Genomic DNA, 14,822 nt, shown 5'->3' with positions numbered 1-14,822 from the left:
CCTAACAGTAAGGAAAGACTTGGTGAAAATCAGTGTGTACAAGGAGCCCTCGTCAGAAGTGAGATCTACCGACCCCCCTGGATAGAAGGTCCCCAGCGTCATCAGGCTCCTCTTAGAGTGGGGTGAGCTGGGTGACATGATATGCAGCACACGAGCTGCTCAAGTCAAGCACAGCTACTCCACACATTGGGAGGATGGAAGGGAGGGAGGGCCAAGGAAGGAAGAGCCCGTAGGAACAGAAGCCAAGAGTCAGCCCCAGAGCAGAGCCCAGGGTGAGACACTAAGTACTACCACTGTCTGAGTATGGCAGTGCTGAGTGTGGCAGGTCCACGGCAAAGACCACAGGTCCAGTGCTAGAAACTCCCTGAGTAAACAAAACTAATGAAAGAAACAAGATCATCCAGAGTATAATGTATTCACTGAGTAAAAAAATATGACTGAGAAAAAATATGACCAAGAGCCTTGACCTTCCTGAGCCCCGGCAGCACCTATAGAACAATTACAATGGGTGAGAGAGAGGCAGAGAAAAGCTGGCTCCCTAGCTTCGGGCAGCTGGGTCCTTTCTCCAGTCCTAGAGAACCCGTCTCCAAAATAACTAACCAGACAGACTGCAGGCGCACAGGACAGGGCTGACATGGGCTGAACATGGCTTATCGGTGTGGTCTGAGCAGAACTGTTAGGATTTTTATTGGATTTGGGTTTGGAATACTGTATGGACCCATGCTTTCTTGGAACTGGATCAAGTAGAAACCTGAAATTAATCTGAATTTCATACGTACTTCATACACACAGCTAGACAGTAATTTCATGACAACTTCTGGTGACACATCAGGTGAGTGTGACCCCTTCTTGTGGCATCAAGTCAGTGCTCAAAATGTTTCAGATTTCATAGTACTTGAGATTCTGAATTCTCACGTGGTAGGGTAAAATGGTATGCTAACTCAAAATTTCATGTGCATCCCCACAAACCTGTCCTTCTACCTTGGAGGGCACATAAGGGACATCATACTACTAACGTGAGTAAGATGAAGACCAGCAGTGACAGCCATTACCCTATTCAGCCAGAAGGACCAGCACTCAAAGTCCAGACGAAAACTCCCCAAAGCTCCATCTCCAACATAATCAGCAAAAAGCAGAGCACGAGTGGTAGAGCACCAGTTAGACAACAAGCAATCATGAAGCCAAGTTCAAATCTCAGTACCCAGAAAAACAAGGAAATTATCATCACCAAAGAGAACATAAACCTTATCAACAGGAGCCTGTTAAACAAAAACTTACTTGCTTATATAGTAAAATAACATGAAACAACAGTCACCAAAAGACCTAGACAACACAGTGGAAGACTTGCACAATGCCTATGCAAGTGCGGATTCCAGCCAAAGCACTCAAAAAGCATACCATACATACAGTCTGCTTTGCTTGTTTGATCAGCACGAAACATAAACGAGCAAAAGATTTGGGCAGCACACAAACTTTGTATTTGTTTATGTGCATTTTTCAGTCAGAAAGGTAGCTAAAAAAAAAAAAAAATGGCGGGGCCAGGAGTGTGGTCTAGTGGTAGAGTGCTTGCCTAGCATGCACAAAGATCTGGGTTCCATTCCTTGGTACCACATACACAGAAAAAAGCCGGAAGTGGTGCTGAGGCTCAAGTGGTAGAGCTCTAGCCTTGAGAAAGTCCAAGGACTGGCGTGTACGCGCGCGCGCGCGCACACACACACACACACACACACACACACACGTGGGGATTAGCCAGGTGTGATGGCTCACATCTGTAATCCTAGCTACTCAGGAGGCTGAGATCTGAGGATGGAGGTTCAAAGCCAGCCTGGGCACTAAAGACTGTGTGACTCTTATCTCCAATGAACCACCAGAAAACCGGAATGGGGCTGTGGCTGAAGGGGTAGAGCAGCAGCCTTGAGCTGAAGAGCTCAGGGACAGTGCCCAGACCCAGAGTTCAAGCCCCACAATCGACAAAAAAATAAATAAAATATTTTTTAAAGGGGGGAATCCAGGAATATCCAAACAGACACACTCCCATCTGCCCCGCAACCATGGTTCCTTCAGCAGGTGCTATTCAGCATCAGATGCCCCCTAACACCTCACAGACACAAAAGCTGCAGCCTTGCCACCACGTCCAGAGAAAGCTCTGGGCTTTCTCAATGCAAATGCTATGTTTACTGCAGTATCTCTGTACCCTGAAGCACTGCGTGTGCTCAATTACAGTGCAACTTGCATTACGTTACCGACAGTGTTTCAGTGTGAAGCCTCTGCCCTACTTCCCTTCACTAAGTGGTTTCCATAGAAGCGACTTTTAACAGTAAAATGCTGCTTGCATTTCAAAAGGTATTAGACACATGTGCAACAAACGTGTTTCATTCAAACTGAAGTCCCCGTGGCCACTCAAACAAGCATGAGAGGCAGAGAAGACATGAAGAAGCCAGCCTCAGGGGGCAAACCCTTACTCAAGTAAACCTGAACACGTGGTCTCATCTTGCTGCATTTGCTGCGAGTGGGAGAGTCATGTCCCACTAATCAAATGCAGCTCTGCTAACCAGTAAGGGGACTGGCTTTCAGAGCACGGTCTAAAATGTGCCTGCCACTCACATTAAACAGGGACAAAGTCCCAGACAGGACCAATGGAGGACCCATGCCTCCTACCTCCGCCAGCACCTACTTCGTGGTACGTGTCCTCAAGTTCCCCATCATAGATCCAGCGGTACAGGAAGCTCAGGACCGGGTGAGACACCAAGCTCAGGATGTGCTGCGCCAGGGACCGCATGTATGGGTCTCCCGTCTTTGTGTAGGCATGGACAGATGACGCCAGCTCACCTCCTTTCCTTCCTTGGGGGTGGGGGGGGGGTGCAGGGGAGTAAGGAGGGGAACACAAAAGGAGAAACATATAAATTAACATTTATGGCACAAAGCAACTAACCAAAGCTGGCCAAGCAACCGAGACCAAACAAGTCTCTTCCTTCAAATAAAAAGTTTGGGATCTAGAAGCAGCAACCGCGTACAATAAGCACGCGTGTCCAGAGGCCACCTATGGCTCACTCACACTTAAATCAGAGCGGGTTATTTCCTCACGGCTGGGTAAAGATTTTCAGCAGCAAACAGTGGCTACACAATCTATAGCTCACATAACGCCACAATTTTTTTTGACTGAGAAACATGAAGAGCCACACAAATCAGCACACACCAGACACATAGACACAAAACATCTAAGGATCAATACCAACACTGGGGTATAGTGCTAGGCTCACGCCACTGACTTTGGCGCTCACTAACCAGTGGCGGGAGGTGCAGCTCTGTGAGTACAGAAGAAACGTGCCTAGAAGAGGAAGTGGCAGAGCCGTGGCACAGGACTGCCTTTCACTATACCACAGACATGGAGTCCTACCAGGAGCTGCTATTAGCAGGCTGTGCTGTGCTGACAGGCGTGCATCAGGGTCAGGGAGCCCAGACCCATGGCTCTGGGAGTAGTTCTTCAGTCCTGGGCCTTGAACTCAGGGCCTGAGTGCTGTCCATGGACTTTCTCAAGGCCAGAGCTCTACCACTTGAGCCACAGCACCATTTCCAGCTTTTTCTATGGACATGGTACCGAGGAATCGGACCCGAGTCTTCATGCATGCTAGTCAAGCACTCTACCCCTAGGCCTGGGTCTGGGAGTAGTTCTTAGAGCAACACCTCCCGCCAACATCCAATAGGCCTGAAAAGATGCAGAGGACAGCAACAGGACATTGCAATGAGCAGCCAGTGGAAAGTGAAGGAGCAGGGGGTGCAGAGCCTAGACACAGAGGAGAAAGGCAAGGTTCTCTTATTGTGCTCTTCTTGTTTCTCTTTTTCTCAGTGCACAAATGTAAGGGAGACAGAGGGTGAACAGCATGATGGCAGAACTGGGCTCAGAGTGATCAAATTCATGGGAATCACAGTGGAGAAGGCAGGGAGCCAGAGCTCTCACTGTGGGAACGAGAGCTGGCGCTATGCATCCCATGTACTGCTAACAGTCCTAAGAAGTAACCACTGTCAAAGGAGAAAAAAAAGAGGGTGAGGTCCTTGGAAAACAGCAATGAAAGATGTGAAGAGGCAGTCAGAAATTCAGATGTGAGAGCTCAAAGAGGAGCCCAAGAGGGCATACAAATATGGGAATTTTAATACACAGATGGTGAGTGTGGACGTGATCCCCAACGCAGAAGTAATGACAACAGAATGAGGTGCCAGAGAAGCCCAGGAGGCAAGTTAACAACATGCACAGACTGGGGACTGGCACGGTCCCGCTTTCACTGCAGCAACGCCAGAGCTTCCATGAGGACAAGCACCGGACACACTGGTGACCTCAGGCTGCTCTCCCTGTGGGCGCTCCTCTGTCCACCATGAAGCACTATGAAGAACTGGACAACGCGCTCCACAGAGGAGCTCTGAACCAGAGCTCACTGAGAGGCACACACAGGAAGACACAAAGGACCTTTGCAGCAGGCGGTGTGGCTCACACCTGTCATCCTAGCTACTCAGGAGGCAGAGATCTGAGGATTGCGGTTCACAGCCAGCCCAGGCACAAAGAGTCCGTGAGACTCTTGTCTCCAATTAACCACCAGAAAACCACAAGTGGCACTGTGGCTCCAAGTGGCACAACACTAGCCTTAGCCCCAGCCAAGAGTTCAAGCCCCATGACCAACCAAAAACAAAACAAAAACAAAGACCTTGGCAGTAATCCACCAGGGCTGCTAGAGTCTTCAGTCTTATTTTCGGGTCATACGTCCAAACCAAGAGGCGTCTTAGGGTGAGGCCACTCTCAAGTCCCACGTTCACACCCTGATCATCCTCAAGCTGTAGCTGAAAAACAACACAGAAGGGCCAAGTACAAATACCCTCAGTACCTGAGCTCACACCAATCCACACAGAGTAAACACTAGGAAACAATAGTGCTCTCACACTCCAAGTGAGTAGGATAATACAAAGCTACAGCACACCACGTATTTACAAAAACCATTCCTACTTCTGTGCGTAGTATATAAAGCTACTTAGAAGAGTCTATATAGTAGCGATTCTCTAACCCTTCAAATAAAAGCAAAGCACTTACCTGGGAATGCAGAACGGAGAGCAATCGGTAGTATTCTGTGAGCTCTTGATGCAGGGCGGCACAAAAGCTCTACATGGAAAATAAGAAACCACAGATCCTGACGTAGTGTGCAAATGGGCTTATGCCAAGAAAATATGATTTCAAATGAACTACAGCATAATTTAAAACCCGCTTCCGTCAATATTTAACACTAAATATACATTTTATAAACATTAGGGAAGTTAGGAAAAAGCTTTGAAGAAGGAAAATGAAGGAACTATCATATAGTTTTCATAAAACTAAATGTGTACATTAGAGAATATGGCCTTCTAAGTTTTTAGAGTTAAAACAGCTTTTTTCTTTCAATGTCTTTTTGACAAAATTCAAAACTTAACAGTTTTGGTTTGTACCATATGCTTTCCCAGCCACAGAATTTAAAACGTGTCTGTTTATATCCTGTCTTAAATAATGACAAGGAACCCAATTCAAAGGCCAGGGCCCAGGGTCTCTGCTATGACCAGGGAGATCTCTGTGGCACATGCTCAACGCTACACACAGAGCACATGCAGTAGCAGGTCTGTTCTGAGACACAGTCCACACGAGTAAAGACCATCCTCTTTAAATATACACCCACATTGGGCCGGGAGCATGGCCTAGTGGTAGAGTACTTGCTTAGCATGTATGGAGCCCTGGATTCGATTTCTCAGTACCACATACAGAAAAAGCCAGAAGTGGTACTGTAGCTCAAGTGTTAGAACTCTAGTCTTGAGAAAGCCCAAGGACAGTATCCAGGCCCTGAGTTCAAGCCCCAAGACAGGCAAAAATCAATCAATCAATCAATCAATAAATAACGTGTACCTACACTTACACATTTGAATGTACAAGCCTGTAAAACTCAAGTTTATTTTGCTGCATTTATGTTTTGTGGATTAGGACTAATATGAACCAACATTTCCATTCTTTTCACTAGAAAAGAATCAACTTTCTCAACACAAAGCCCTACTTCAACAGTGAGGCTTTCAGGACGAAGTGTTCTACGTTAGGAATCTGACAGGAATCTACCTTGGGGTGCGATATTGAGGCATCAATGGAGGGTAACCCCACTGGGTGGCACCGAGGGGCTTACTACACAGTAGGTCTGTTTCTTTAAGTAATATGCTCAGAGGGGGAGTGTCAAATTTGATCAGGTGTGTCATCACTTTTTTAAAAAGTGGTGTACCAGCCATCGAGGCAGGAAAATACACACAAACACAGACAAATCTAAAAAAAAAAGGAACGAAATGTGAATGTGGAGATGTGCTGAGTAAAAAAATCCAAGCAAGGCTCAAGGCTCGGAGCTCAAACCCCAGGGCCAGCACAGGGGAAAGAGGAAAAAAAAAAAAAAAGCTCATCCTATCAGCTGTTGAATATCAAAGATGCACAGGAATACATACACTAACTTATACAAACTATTCACCCAGCAACAGCCATTTCTGTAAAAGCATTTCAGCATCTTCTGCATTAGTACAGTAGAGTAGTTCCAACTCAAATTAGCAGAAGCGCTGCAGAGGTCCAGCCTTAGCAAACAGAATCTTTGGCATATCTAGAGCCAGTACATTGCTAAAGCTGTAAAGGGGTTATGGGTAGTAAAAACTCCACGATTACAGGCATAAACTAACCTTCCTACCTCTTGCAGCTTGGCCAAACAATACGAACATCCCACAAGAGCATTCAACAATCAAATAAGGTAAGTCACAGGGCATAATTATAGCTACTCTGAAGGTTGAAATCTGGGTTCAAAGCCAGTCCAGTCAGGAAAGTCTATGAAATTCCAATTAACCACCAAAAAGTCAGAAGTGTAGCTATAACTCAAGTGGTAATACACTAGCCTGTACTCAAAAAGCTCATTGCCCCAGGCCTGATGGTGGACAGAGCTAAGGAAAAGGGGAAGAGAGCTTCAGAACAGAGGTCACAGGTCTATTCCCTAACCTGCAGTCCAGTAGTTTGGGCAAATGGAGCCACAACTGTGATGTTCAAACTTGTTCACTTGCAAAATAGGGATAATTAATACATATCCTATTAAATTTTAGAGGGCTATTATAACAATTTTCAAAATGAGAAAAGATGCTTTAAACTTCAGTACTATAAAATTCTGTACAATAATACTACAGTGATTATGAATTAGCATGGATCTATCTATATAATTAGACATCTGGCAAACATCCAGAACATATAAGGGGAAACACACACACACACACACACACACACACACACACACACGCGTCACACAATTATTTGATTTGAAAAGGGCAACAAATTTAATTACACATTTCTCAAAAGATACACCAATTGTCAACACATTTATGGAAAACTCTCAACTTCATTAGGGAAATGCAAATCAAAGGCACAATGAGTTACTGCCTCACTCCAGCCAGAAGAGCTACCACCAAAGAGACAAAATAAAGCAAGTGCTGTAGAAAATGTAGAGAAAGGGGAATCCTTGCACACTGTTGGTGGGAATGTAAATTAGATTGGCCGTTATGAAAAGTAGTATGAAGGGTTCTCAAAAAATTAAAAATGGATCTGTCACATGCTCGAGCAGTCCCACTACTAGATACATGTCCAAAGAAAATAAAATCATTATGTAAACAGGCATCGGTGCTCCTATGTTTAGTCAAGAAATGGAAAGAGCCTCTGTCAAGAATGACTGGATAAAGATATGGCATGCACATACCATGGAATACTCAGCTACAGAAGAAATGAAATGCCACCATATGGGACTAGGTAGATGCAAATGTTGGTTGTAAATGAAAATAAACTATACTTTGCACAATACTGTGTTATCTCTCTCGTTTATGGAATATAAACAGAAGTTGAGAAGAACACATTAGGTATAAAAGGCTGGAGATCGGGAGGGGGCAGGCTCTGCAAGGGTAAGACAGGAGAAAGGTACGCTAGCACACACGCGCACATTATCTGCAACTGCCGTGATGACACACTACACATTTTAAAAAGTAGTATCCCCAGGTGCTAGTGGTTCACACCTATAGTCTCAGCTACCTGGGAGACTCAAATCTGAGCATCACGGTTCCCAAGCCAGCCTAGGCAGGAAAGACCACGGGACTGTTATCTCTAATTAGCCACCTAAAAAGTGCAAGTGGAGCTGGGGCTCAAAGTGGTAGAGTGCATGTCGAGCAAAATAGCTCAGAGACAGTGCCCAGGCCTTGAGTTCAAGTCCCATGACTGACCTCCCTCCCCCGCCCAAAAAAGTGGTATACTAGGCACTGCTGTAAAGACCGAAAGATAGACCCCCCATGTCTATCCCAGGTGAGGGCAGTGGCAGGGCCAGAGCTCCCATGCACCAGTCCAACCTCTTCAAAATCCCACTCCCCCACCTCCAGCAATTCCTAGTAGTTTTCTTTAAGACAGTACTACTAGACACTGTGATAAAAACAAACAATATCTATAGACATAATGTTTTATTTCATAAATTAGTATGTTTCTATGACATACAAACCCTTAGCCTAATGGTGATTAGGTTCTAAATACTAAGTCCCAGTGATTGTAAATAGAGATTCCCTCCTTGAACACTTGTTTGTTAAACTTGTCATTTAAAATATGATGTAAAAATCAACGTTAATAAATTCTTTAATAAGAAAAAAAACAAAAACAAAAACAAACAATACAACTTGTGCGGGGGGTGGGAGGAGAGGCTGAAAGAAAAGGGGTGACACTATCCAAAAAGAAATGTACTCATTATCTTACTTATGTACTGTGACCCTTCTAGACACCATCTTTGCAATAGCAAAAAAAAAAATTGCTTTAAGAAGCTGCCCTGAAAGAGATTTTCACAATGAGATCTGAAAGTAAGATAAACATTTCCTAAGCCAAGATTAATGAACATACCTGACCCACAAGTCCAAACGAACGATCCAGACTCCTCTGATCGGTGTATTTTCTGATTTTATTATGCAACCATCCCAACTCTGAAAGTCTGATTGCTGTGTCCCTTACAGACTTATTTAGGTTTGCCTAAAAAATAAATAATCAAAAGTCAAGATTTTAAAAATGAATACTAGCATGTTTATTTTCTCATATGCTTGTTCTTTGAATATAGTTATAATTCTTAGGCTTTGACACAGAGGAGTAAAAGGAATGAACACACCATCCAAAAAGCAAAGGGGTACACACAGGGGCTGAGAGAGGGCATGTGGTGATGCTGAGGGCACACTGGGCTAAGCCACATCGCCGTGGACTTGCCTGCCTGCCTGCCTGCCTGCCTGCAACCTGGGCCCATGCTCAGTGGCACAGTCTGACATCAGTCCACTGCTAAGAAAGGGCCAGAGGAAGAGTCAACTACACACAAGGCAGGGCTGTGCAAAGACAGGTTCTAGAGGAAAACGAAAGCAAGCAACTCCTAATTCCACATCTGTGCTGCGCCAGCCAGCGCAGACAGCGCAACATCCCTGGTGACCCAAATGTGTGAAGCCGGGACACGTAACTGTGTGAGCTTCACAGGCTTCACTCTCGCCGAGCAGTGCAGGTAGGGTTTCCCATGACTGTACCTTTCCTTCTACTTTGTAGCCGTCTTCAGTGCTGCTCATTTTGATGTGCTTGCCATCTATCCCCTGGAAGACGTACAGAAGGTCCCTCACAAGAGCTGCTTCAGTAATTTCCATAATACCTATAAAATCATTTTTAAGACAGCAACCACTAAATAACACACTTGAAGATAAAGTAAGTTTATGACATAATTAGCTGTGGTCTATGCATTTCTCACCAGGACATTTGCAAGCTTAAGAGGAAATGAGGTGTGAGGCAAGAAAGACACAGAGGCTTCCTGGAAGGTGGTGGGGTTTGCACGAGACCTTTGTACAGGCGTGTTACCAAGCTTATGTTTGCCTAATTGCTTCCTTTTAACCTATGTGTGTCCTTATATTTTAAGTGTTTCTTGTGAAATCATGTTATGTGAAATAAGCCAGGCTCAGAGACAAATGGCTCATGTTTTCCCTCATATGAGAAAGCTAGAATCAAAATACAACTAGGTGCCGGGCGGTGGCTCACACCTATAATCCTAGCTACTCAGGAGGCTGAGATCTGAGAATAATGGTTTAAAGCCAGCCGGGGCACTAAAGACAGTGAGACTCTTATCTCCAATTAATCACTAGAAAAAGGCAAGTGGGTCTGTGGCTCAAGGAGAGGGCGGTATCCTTGAGCTGAAAAGCTCAGGGATAGCGCTCAAGGATACCACCCAGGCTCAGAGTTCAAGCCCCAAGACCCACAAAAAGAAAGAAAGAAAGAGAAAGAGAAAGAGAGAGAGAGAGAGAGAGAGAGAGAGAGAGAGAGAGAGAGAGAGAGAGAGAGAGAATACAATAACAACATATTCAAGCCTTTGGCTGGGAGTGTGGGCTAGTGGTAGAGTGCTCATCTGTCATGCATGAAGCCCTGGGTTCAATTCTCCAGTACCACATACACAGAAGAAAACAGAAGTGGTGCTGTGGTTCAAGTGGTAGAGTTCTAGCCTTGAGAAAGCTCAAGGACAGTGCTCAGGCTCTGAGTTCAAGCCCCAGGACTGGCCAAAAAAAATACCCACATATCTACAGGCCTCTATCCAGTTACACCCAAACAAACTGGCTAAAGGGGGTACACTTAGGGGAAGAATACAAAAGCCTAACTTCTGTGAACAACTGGAGCACTGGCTATCAAAAGGAATACAAGGAAATGGCAACATGTTTACTCGCTAGAGGAGCTGCAGTGAGAAGGCACAGGAATGGAGGAAGGGTCAGCAAACGTACTCAACATACACCACGTAAGAAATGAACTACGGAGGGGCCAGGAGTTTGGCCTAGTGGTTAAAGTGCTTGCCTAGCATGCGCGAAGACCCGGGTTCAATTCCTTGGTACCACATACATAGAAAAAAGCCAGAAGTGGTGCTGAGGCTCAAGTGGTAGAGCTCTAGCCTTGAGAAAGTCCAAGGACAGTGCTCAGGCCCTGAGCTCAAGCCCAGGACTGGCAAAAAAAAAAAAAAAAAAAAAAAGAAATGAACTATGGAATTTGTGGGTAGGGAGGGGAAATGAGGGCAAATAAAGGAAAGGGCAATACTGTACAAGAAGCAATGCAGGCCAGGCGCGGTGGCTCACGCCTGTCGTCCTAGCTATGCAGGAGGCTGAGATCTGAGGATCAAGGTTCAAAGCCAGCCCAGGCACAACAGGACCTGAGACTCTTATCTCCAAATAACCTCTAGAAAACAGGAAGTGGGACTTGGCTCAAGGGCAGGGCTGAAGAGCTCAGGGACAGTGCCCAGGTTGAGTGCAAGCCCCATGACCTACCAAAAAAAAAAAAAACAAAATCAATGCACTCACAACTTGACTTTGCGAACTGTAACCTCGGTACAACTTAGTAACCCTCCACAGCAGTGCCAGTGCATGACTAGTCCGTTGAGGATAAGCAGCGTGCTGCTGCGTTTCCTCCCCACCCCCCTGCTCTCCCCCTGACCTTCTCTGCTTCTTTGGGTTAATCAAGGGACAGCATGGTTGAAGACACCGGCTAGGGCTCAGGAGAGGACAGTTCCACCCCGAGGCACCCTGGTGTGCTATGCCCAGAGCGCCCCGCCCCGCCAAGATGCAGAGGAAGCGCAGAGTTGAGCACATACAGGATCTGTGCGCACACTGAGGGCTCCGGGGTGTCCTCACAGCTCCAAGACGCAGGGCCCTGGCACTCTATCACGGCTGCACAACATCGCCCACAGCCTCGGGGTTGGCGCACAATGAACCAATCATCAAGGCGGATCTCTGTGCCCACCACACGCACCGATGTTCACGGCTGGTTATCTAGCAGGACACTAACAACACTCTAGCGAGGCTTTCACCATTGGGTTTCTCCAACACCTGCACCAGCATCTCAGACACCACTCTCTAGAAGCCACATCTGGACAAGAGCTACACCTTCCTAAGGGTCTGAGCAGCCCCAGTGCTTCCCAGGAGTGCCAGCGAGTAAGACTAGAGGCAACTGTGACAGGATGATGGCATGGGCAGCCAGCCGACACGCGGAGGGCTACAGAATGAACAGGCCAGATGACCAGCGAGGCCAACCCCTCCTGGTCATTTGGCCATAAAGAGACCCCTGGAATAAGGACTCTTTAAGAGGGGTGTGCCACACCAGAACTCTACAGTACAGGCAAGATGAATTCTGAGTGTTCAAAACATCTTACTCACCACTCGTGTCACCATCTCTCCTTGACCGCGATGTGTTTCGAGAAAGAGAGTTTGGAATGCCCTTTGAGGTAGGGGTTTGAGAAGAAGGCTGACCAGTACTGATAGTCCATGCAAGACGTGACCCCAACTGCTGCCGAAGGCCGTCCCCAACTCCTGGACCTTGATGAGACTGTCTAGAGAGGAAGTAACAGGTACATCTTCCTCAGACACAAAACCATCCTCGGAAATAGTAGCTTACACTAAATTTCTGTAATTGATGTAATGGAGAGGTGGACAGAGCCAGAACAAGCAGCCACAGGTCCCTCACAGCGTCTAGGCTGGCCCAGAATGCAAACCCACATTGGGGCACACTCCCATTCTACGGCCTCACCCAGGCGGCTTCCCTACTTGACTTTCTCTACAAACAATGGCACTCTGAGAGGCTCTACTAACTTTAACTAAGAGTGGCTACCTGTCCTTCACAGGCTCTCCCTGAGTGGAGCTTTGTTTAAGCGTCCAACCCTCCCCACGCCCACTCGGGGTGGGGAGGCTTCAGGCTCTGAAATTTCAATCCATCTGAAAAAATGACAAACACAAAGCGGAGGCAAATATACATCTAATGTTAAGACAGTTTTTAGAAATTTTGAGAATCTGTGACAACTGCATTTGAAAATTTGATTCTGAGGCTGAAATGTTGGAAACTAAGCTTCTTTCGCTTTCTTTTTGTTTTCTTTCCTGTTGTTTCTGCTCTCTTTCTGTTTGTTCACTGATCTGTCTTTGGGAGGATAAGGGAAGGCATGAAAATGGAAGGAAAGGGGGTGAAAAAAATGCAGCGCCCATACACTATACACTATGTTGAAAATGAATTACACAATGTGGGATGGAAATGGAAGGGAAAGAGTGGGAAAAAGAGAGGCAAGGGTGACACCGTCCACAAGGAAATGTACTTACTGCCTGAGTTAAGGAACTGTAAACCTCCGCACATCAGCATTAGAACTGCGTACGTACGTACATACACGCACACACACACACTAAAGCTGATTTTCAGTTCCCTATGTTTGGACAAGTTTAACAAAAACAGCACTACTGGGACTGCAAAACACAAAAAATGAGAGACTGTGGCCTACACCTGCCTCGGTACCAAAGTCCTATTCAGAACCAGGGCTGAGGTGGGTCCACCTGCAAGTCACTCCGGAAGCAAGAAAGGAGAAAACTAACACAGCTGTGTTCGGTTTGACCCTCGGTGGGGCAAAGCCAGCAAAAACAGACACTAAAGCTGTTCACTTGAAAATAGTTGTAACTTTTAAAAGGCTGACAAGGGCAACAGCAGCTCACGCCTATAATCCTAGCTACTCAGAAGTCTGAGATCTAAGCACTGCAGTTCAAAGCCAGCCTGGACAGGAAAGTCCTTGAGACTCTTACCTCCAATGAGCCACCAGAAACCTAGAGTGGCGCTGTGCCTCAAAGTGGTAGAGCACTAGGCTTGAGCAAAAAAGCTTGAGGGCGACCCCAGAGCCCGGGCTCCAGACCCAAGACTGATTAGAAGGGATGGGGGAGGGGGAGAGGAAGGGAGGGAGGGGCTGATTCAGTTCCAAGTTCTCCACCACAGTAACAACCAGTCCCAATCCCAAGACACTGATGACAATACCAGCTTGCTTTCCGCTGTAATTTCAGTCTTAAATTATGTCCAATGCTATGTTCGATGTAATCAATGCTCTTCACAGAACATACTACCCGCCCAATCTGAATACATATCCCATTCCAATACCACGAACATAATTTTAAAACTCACAAACTGAGTTGTCCTTCTACAGTGCTCAGGCGGAACATCACGCACCAATCCTGGACTCCCTCTCCCTGCCTGCCTAGCTGCCTGCCGATTTCCAGGACTGAACAACTGCAAAAGCAATCACTTATTAATTACATGCAGACCTGTGGACCGAGGTTCCGAGGCCCACCACCACCGCGGCACCTGCTCTACTCTCAAGCGGAGGCCTGCGTGTCCCCCGGGCGTCACCAGACGAGGCAGCCCACGAGGACTGTCCAGTCTCTAGGGTGCACTCCGGATCCCACCATCTCCATCCGTGTGTATCAGTGAGACAAAAGGGTCAGTTCTCCTCAGGATGATTCAACACAAACAGCCTACACACAAGTTGAGACGTGGCCTCTAGGCCAGGTGGGGCCCATGTGACCGCAGCAGCCGGCCCAGGACGACACGTGCCCTGGCCAGGGCAGCATGTCACCACTGGCTCGGCTCTAGTTCCACCATGGCAAGAACGCGAGTGTGAGCTGGCTTTACCCTGGGAGAAGGGGCTGCGGTGCTGGTGTGGGGCCACTGAGGCCACACATGCTGATGCTGCTGATGCCGCTGCTGCCCAAGCTGCCGGCACTCGGGGCGGCCTGGGTGCTCCGGTCCTGGTAATGCAGGGGGAGGGTCTGAGGCCTGGCGTGGTAGTAGGGAGTCGAATGGGCATCTCTGGGTAATGGCTGAGCAAATAGTGAAGCATAGCCAGACACCTGGAATGAAAGAGCATTACGACAGAGGTAAGAAACGACCAGAGACGTTTACAAGAATTAGAATCCTGTTCTCCTGA

General features: G+C 46.8%; 1 protein-coding gene across 1 annotated transcript in view; it reads right to left on the bottom strand.

The window, feature by feature from the left end:
• The window catches only part of Tubgcp3 (tubulin gamma complex component 3), a 52,800-nt gene that overhangs the window by 28,292 nt on the left and 9,686 nt on the right, over nucleotides 1-14,822 (bottom strand). The window contains 7 exon segments of the mRNA XM_090341869.1: nucleotides 2,675-2,841; nucleotides 4,698-4,830; nucleotides 5,078-5,146; nucleotides 8,942-9,067; nucleotides 9,601-9,719; nucleotides 12,250-12,422; nucleotides 14,528-14,745. Of these exon segments, the coding sequence (XP_090197995.1) occupies nucleotides 2,675-2,841; nucleotides 4,698-4,830; nucleotides 5,078-5,146; nucleotides 8,942-9,067; nucleotides 9,601-9,719; nucleotides 12,250-12,422; nucleotides 14,528-14,745 (1,005 nt within the window).

Source organism: Megascapheus bottae, chromosome 11 (assembly GCF_031878675.1).
Source record: "Megascapheus bottae isolate mThoBot1 chromosome 11, mThoBot2.hap1, whole genome shotgun sequence".
In the NCBI taxonomy this organism is placed as follows: domain Eukaryota; kingdom Metazoa; phylum Chordata; class Mammalia; order Rodentia; family Geomyidae; genus Megascapheus; species Megascapheus bottae.
This window is presented reverse-complemented; position numbering and strand designations above follow the sequence as displayed.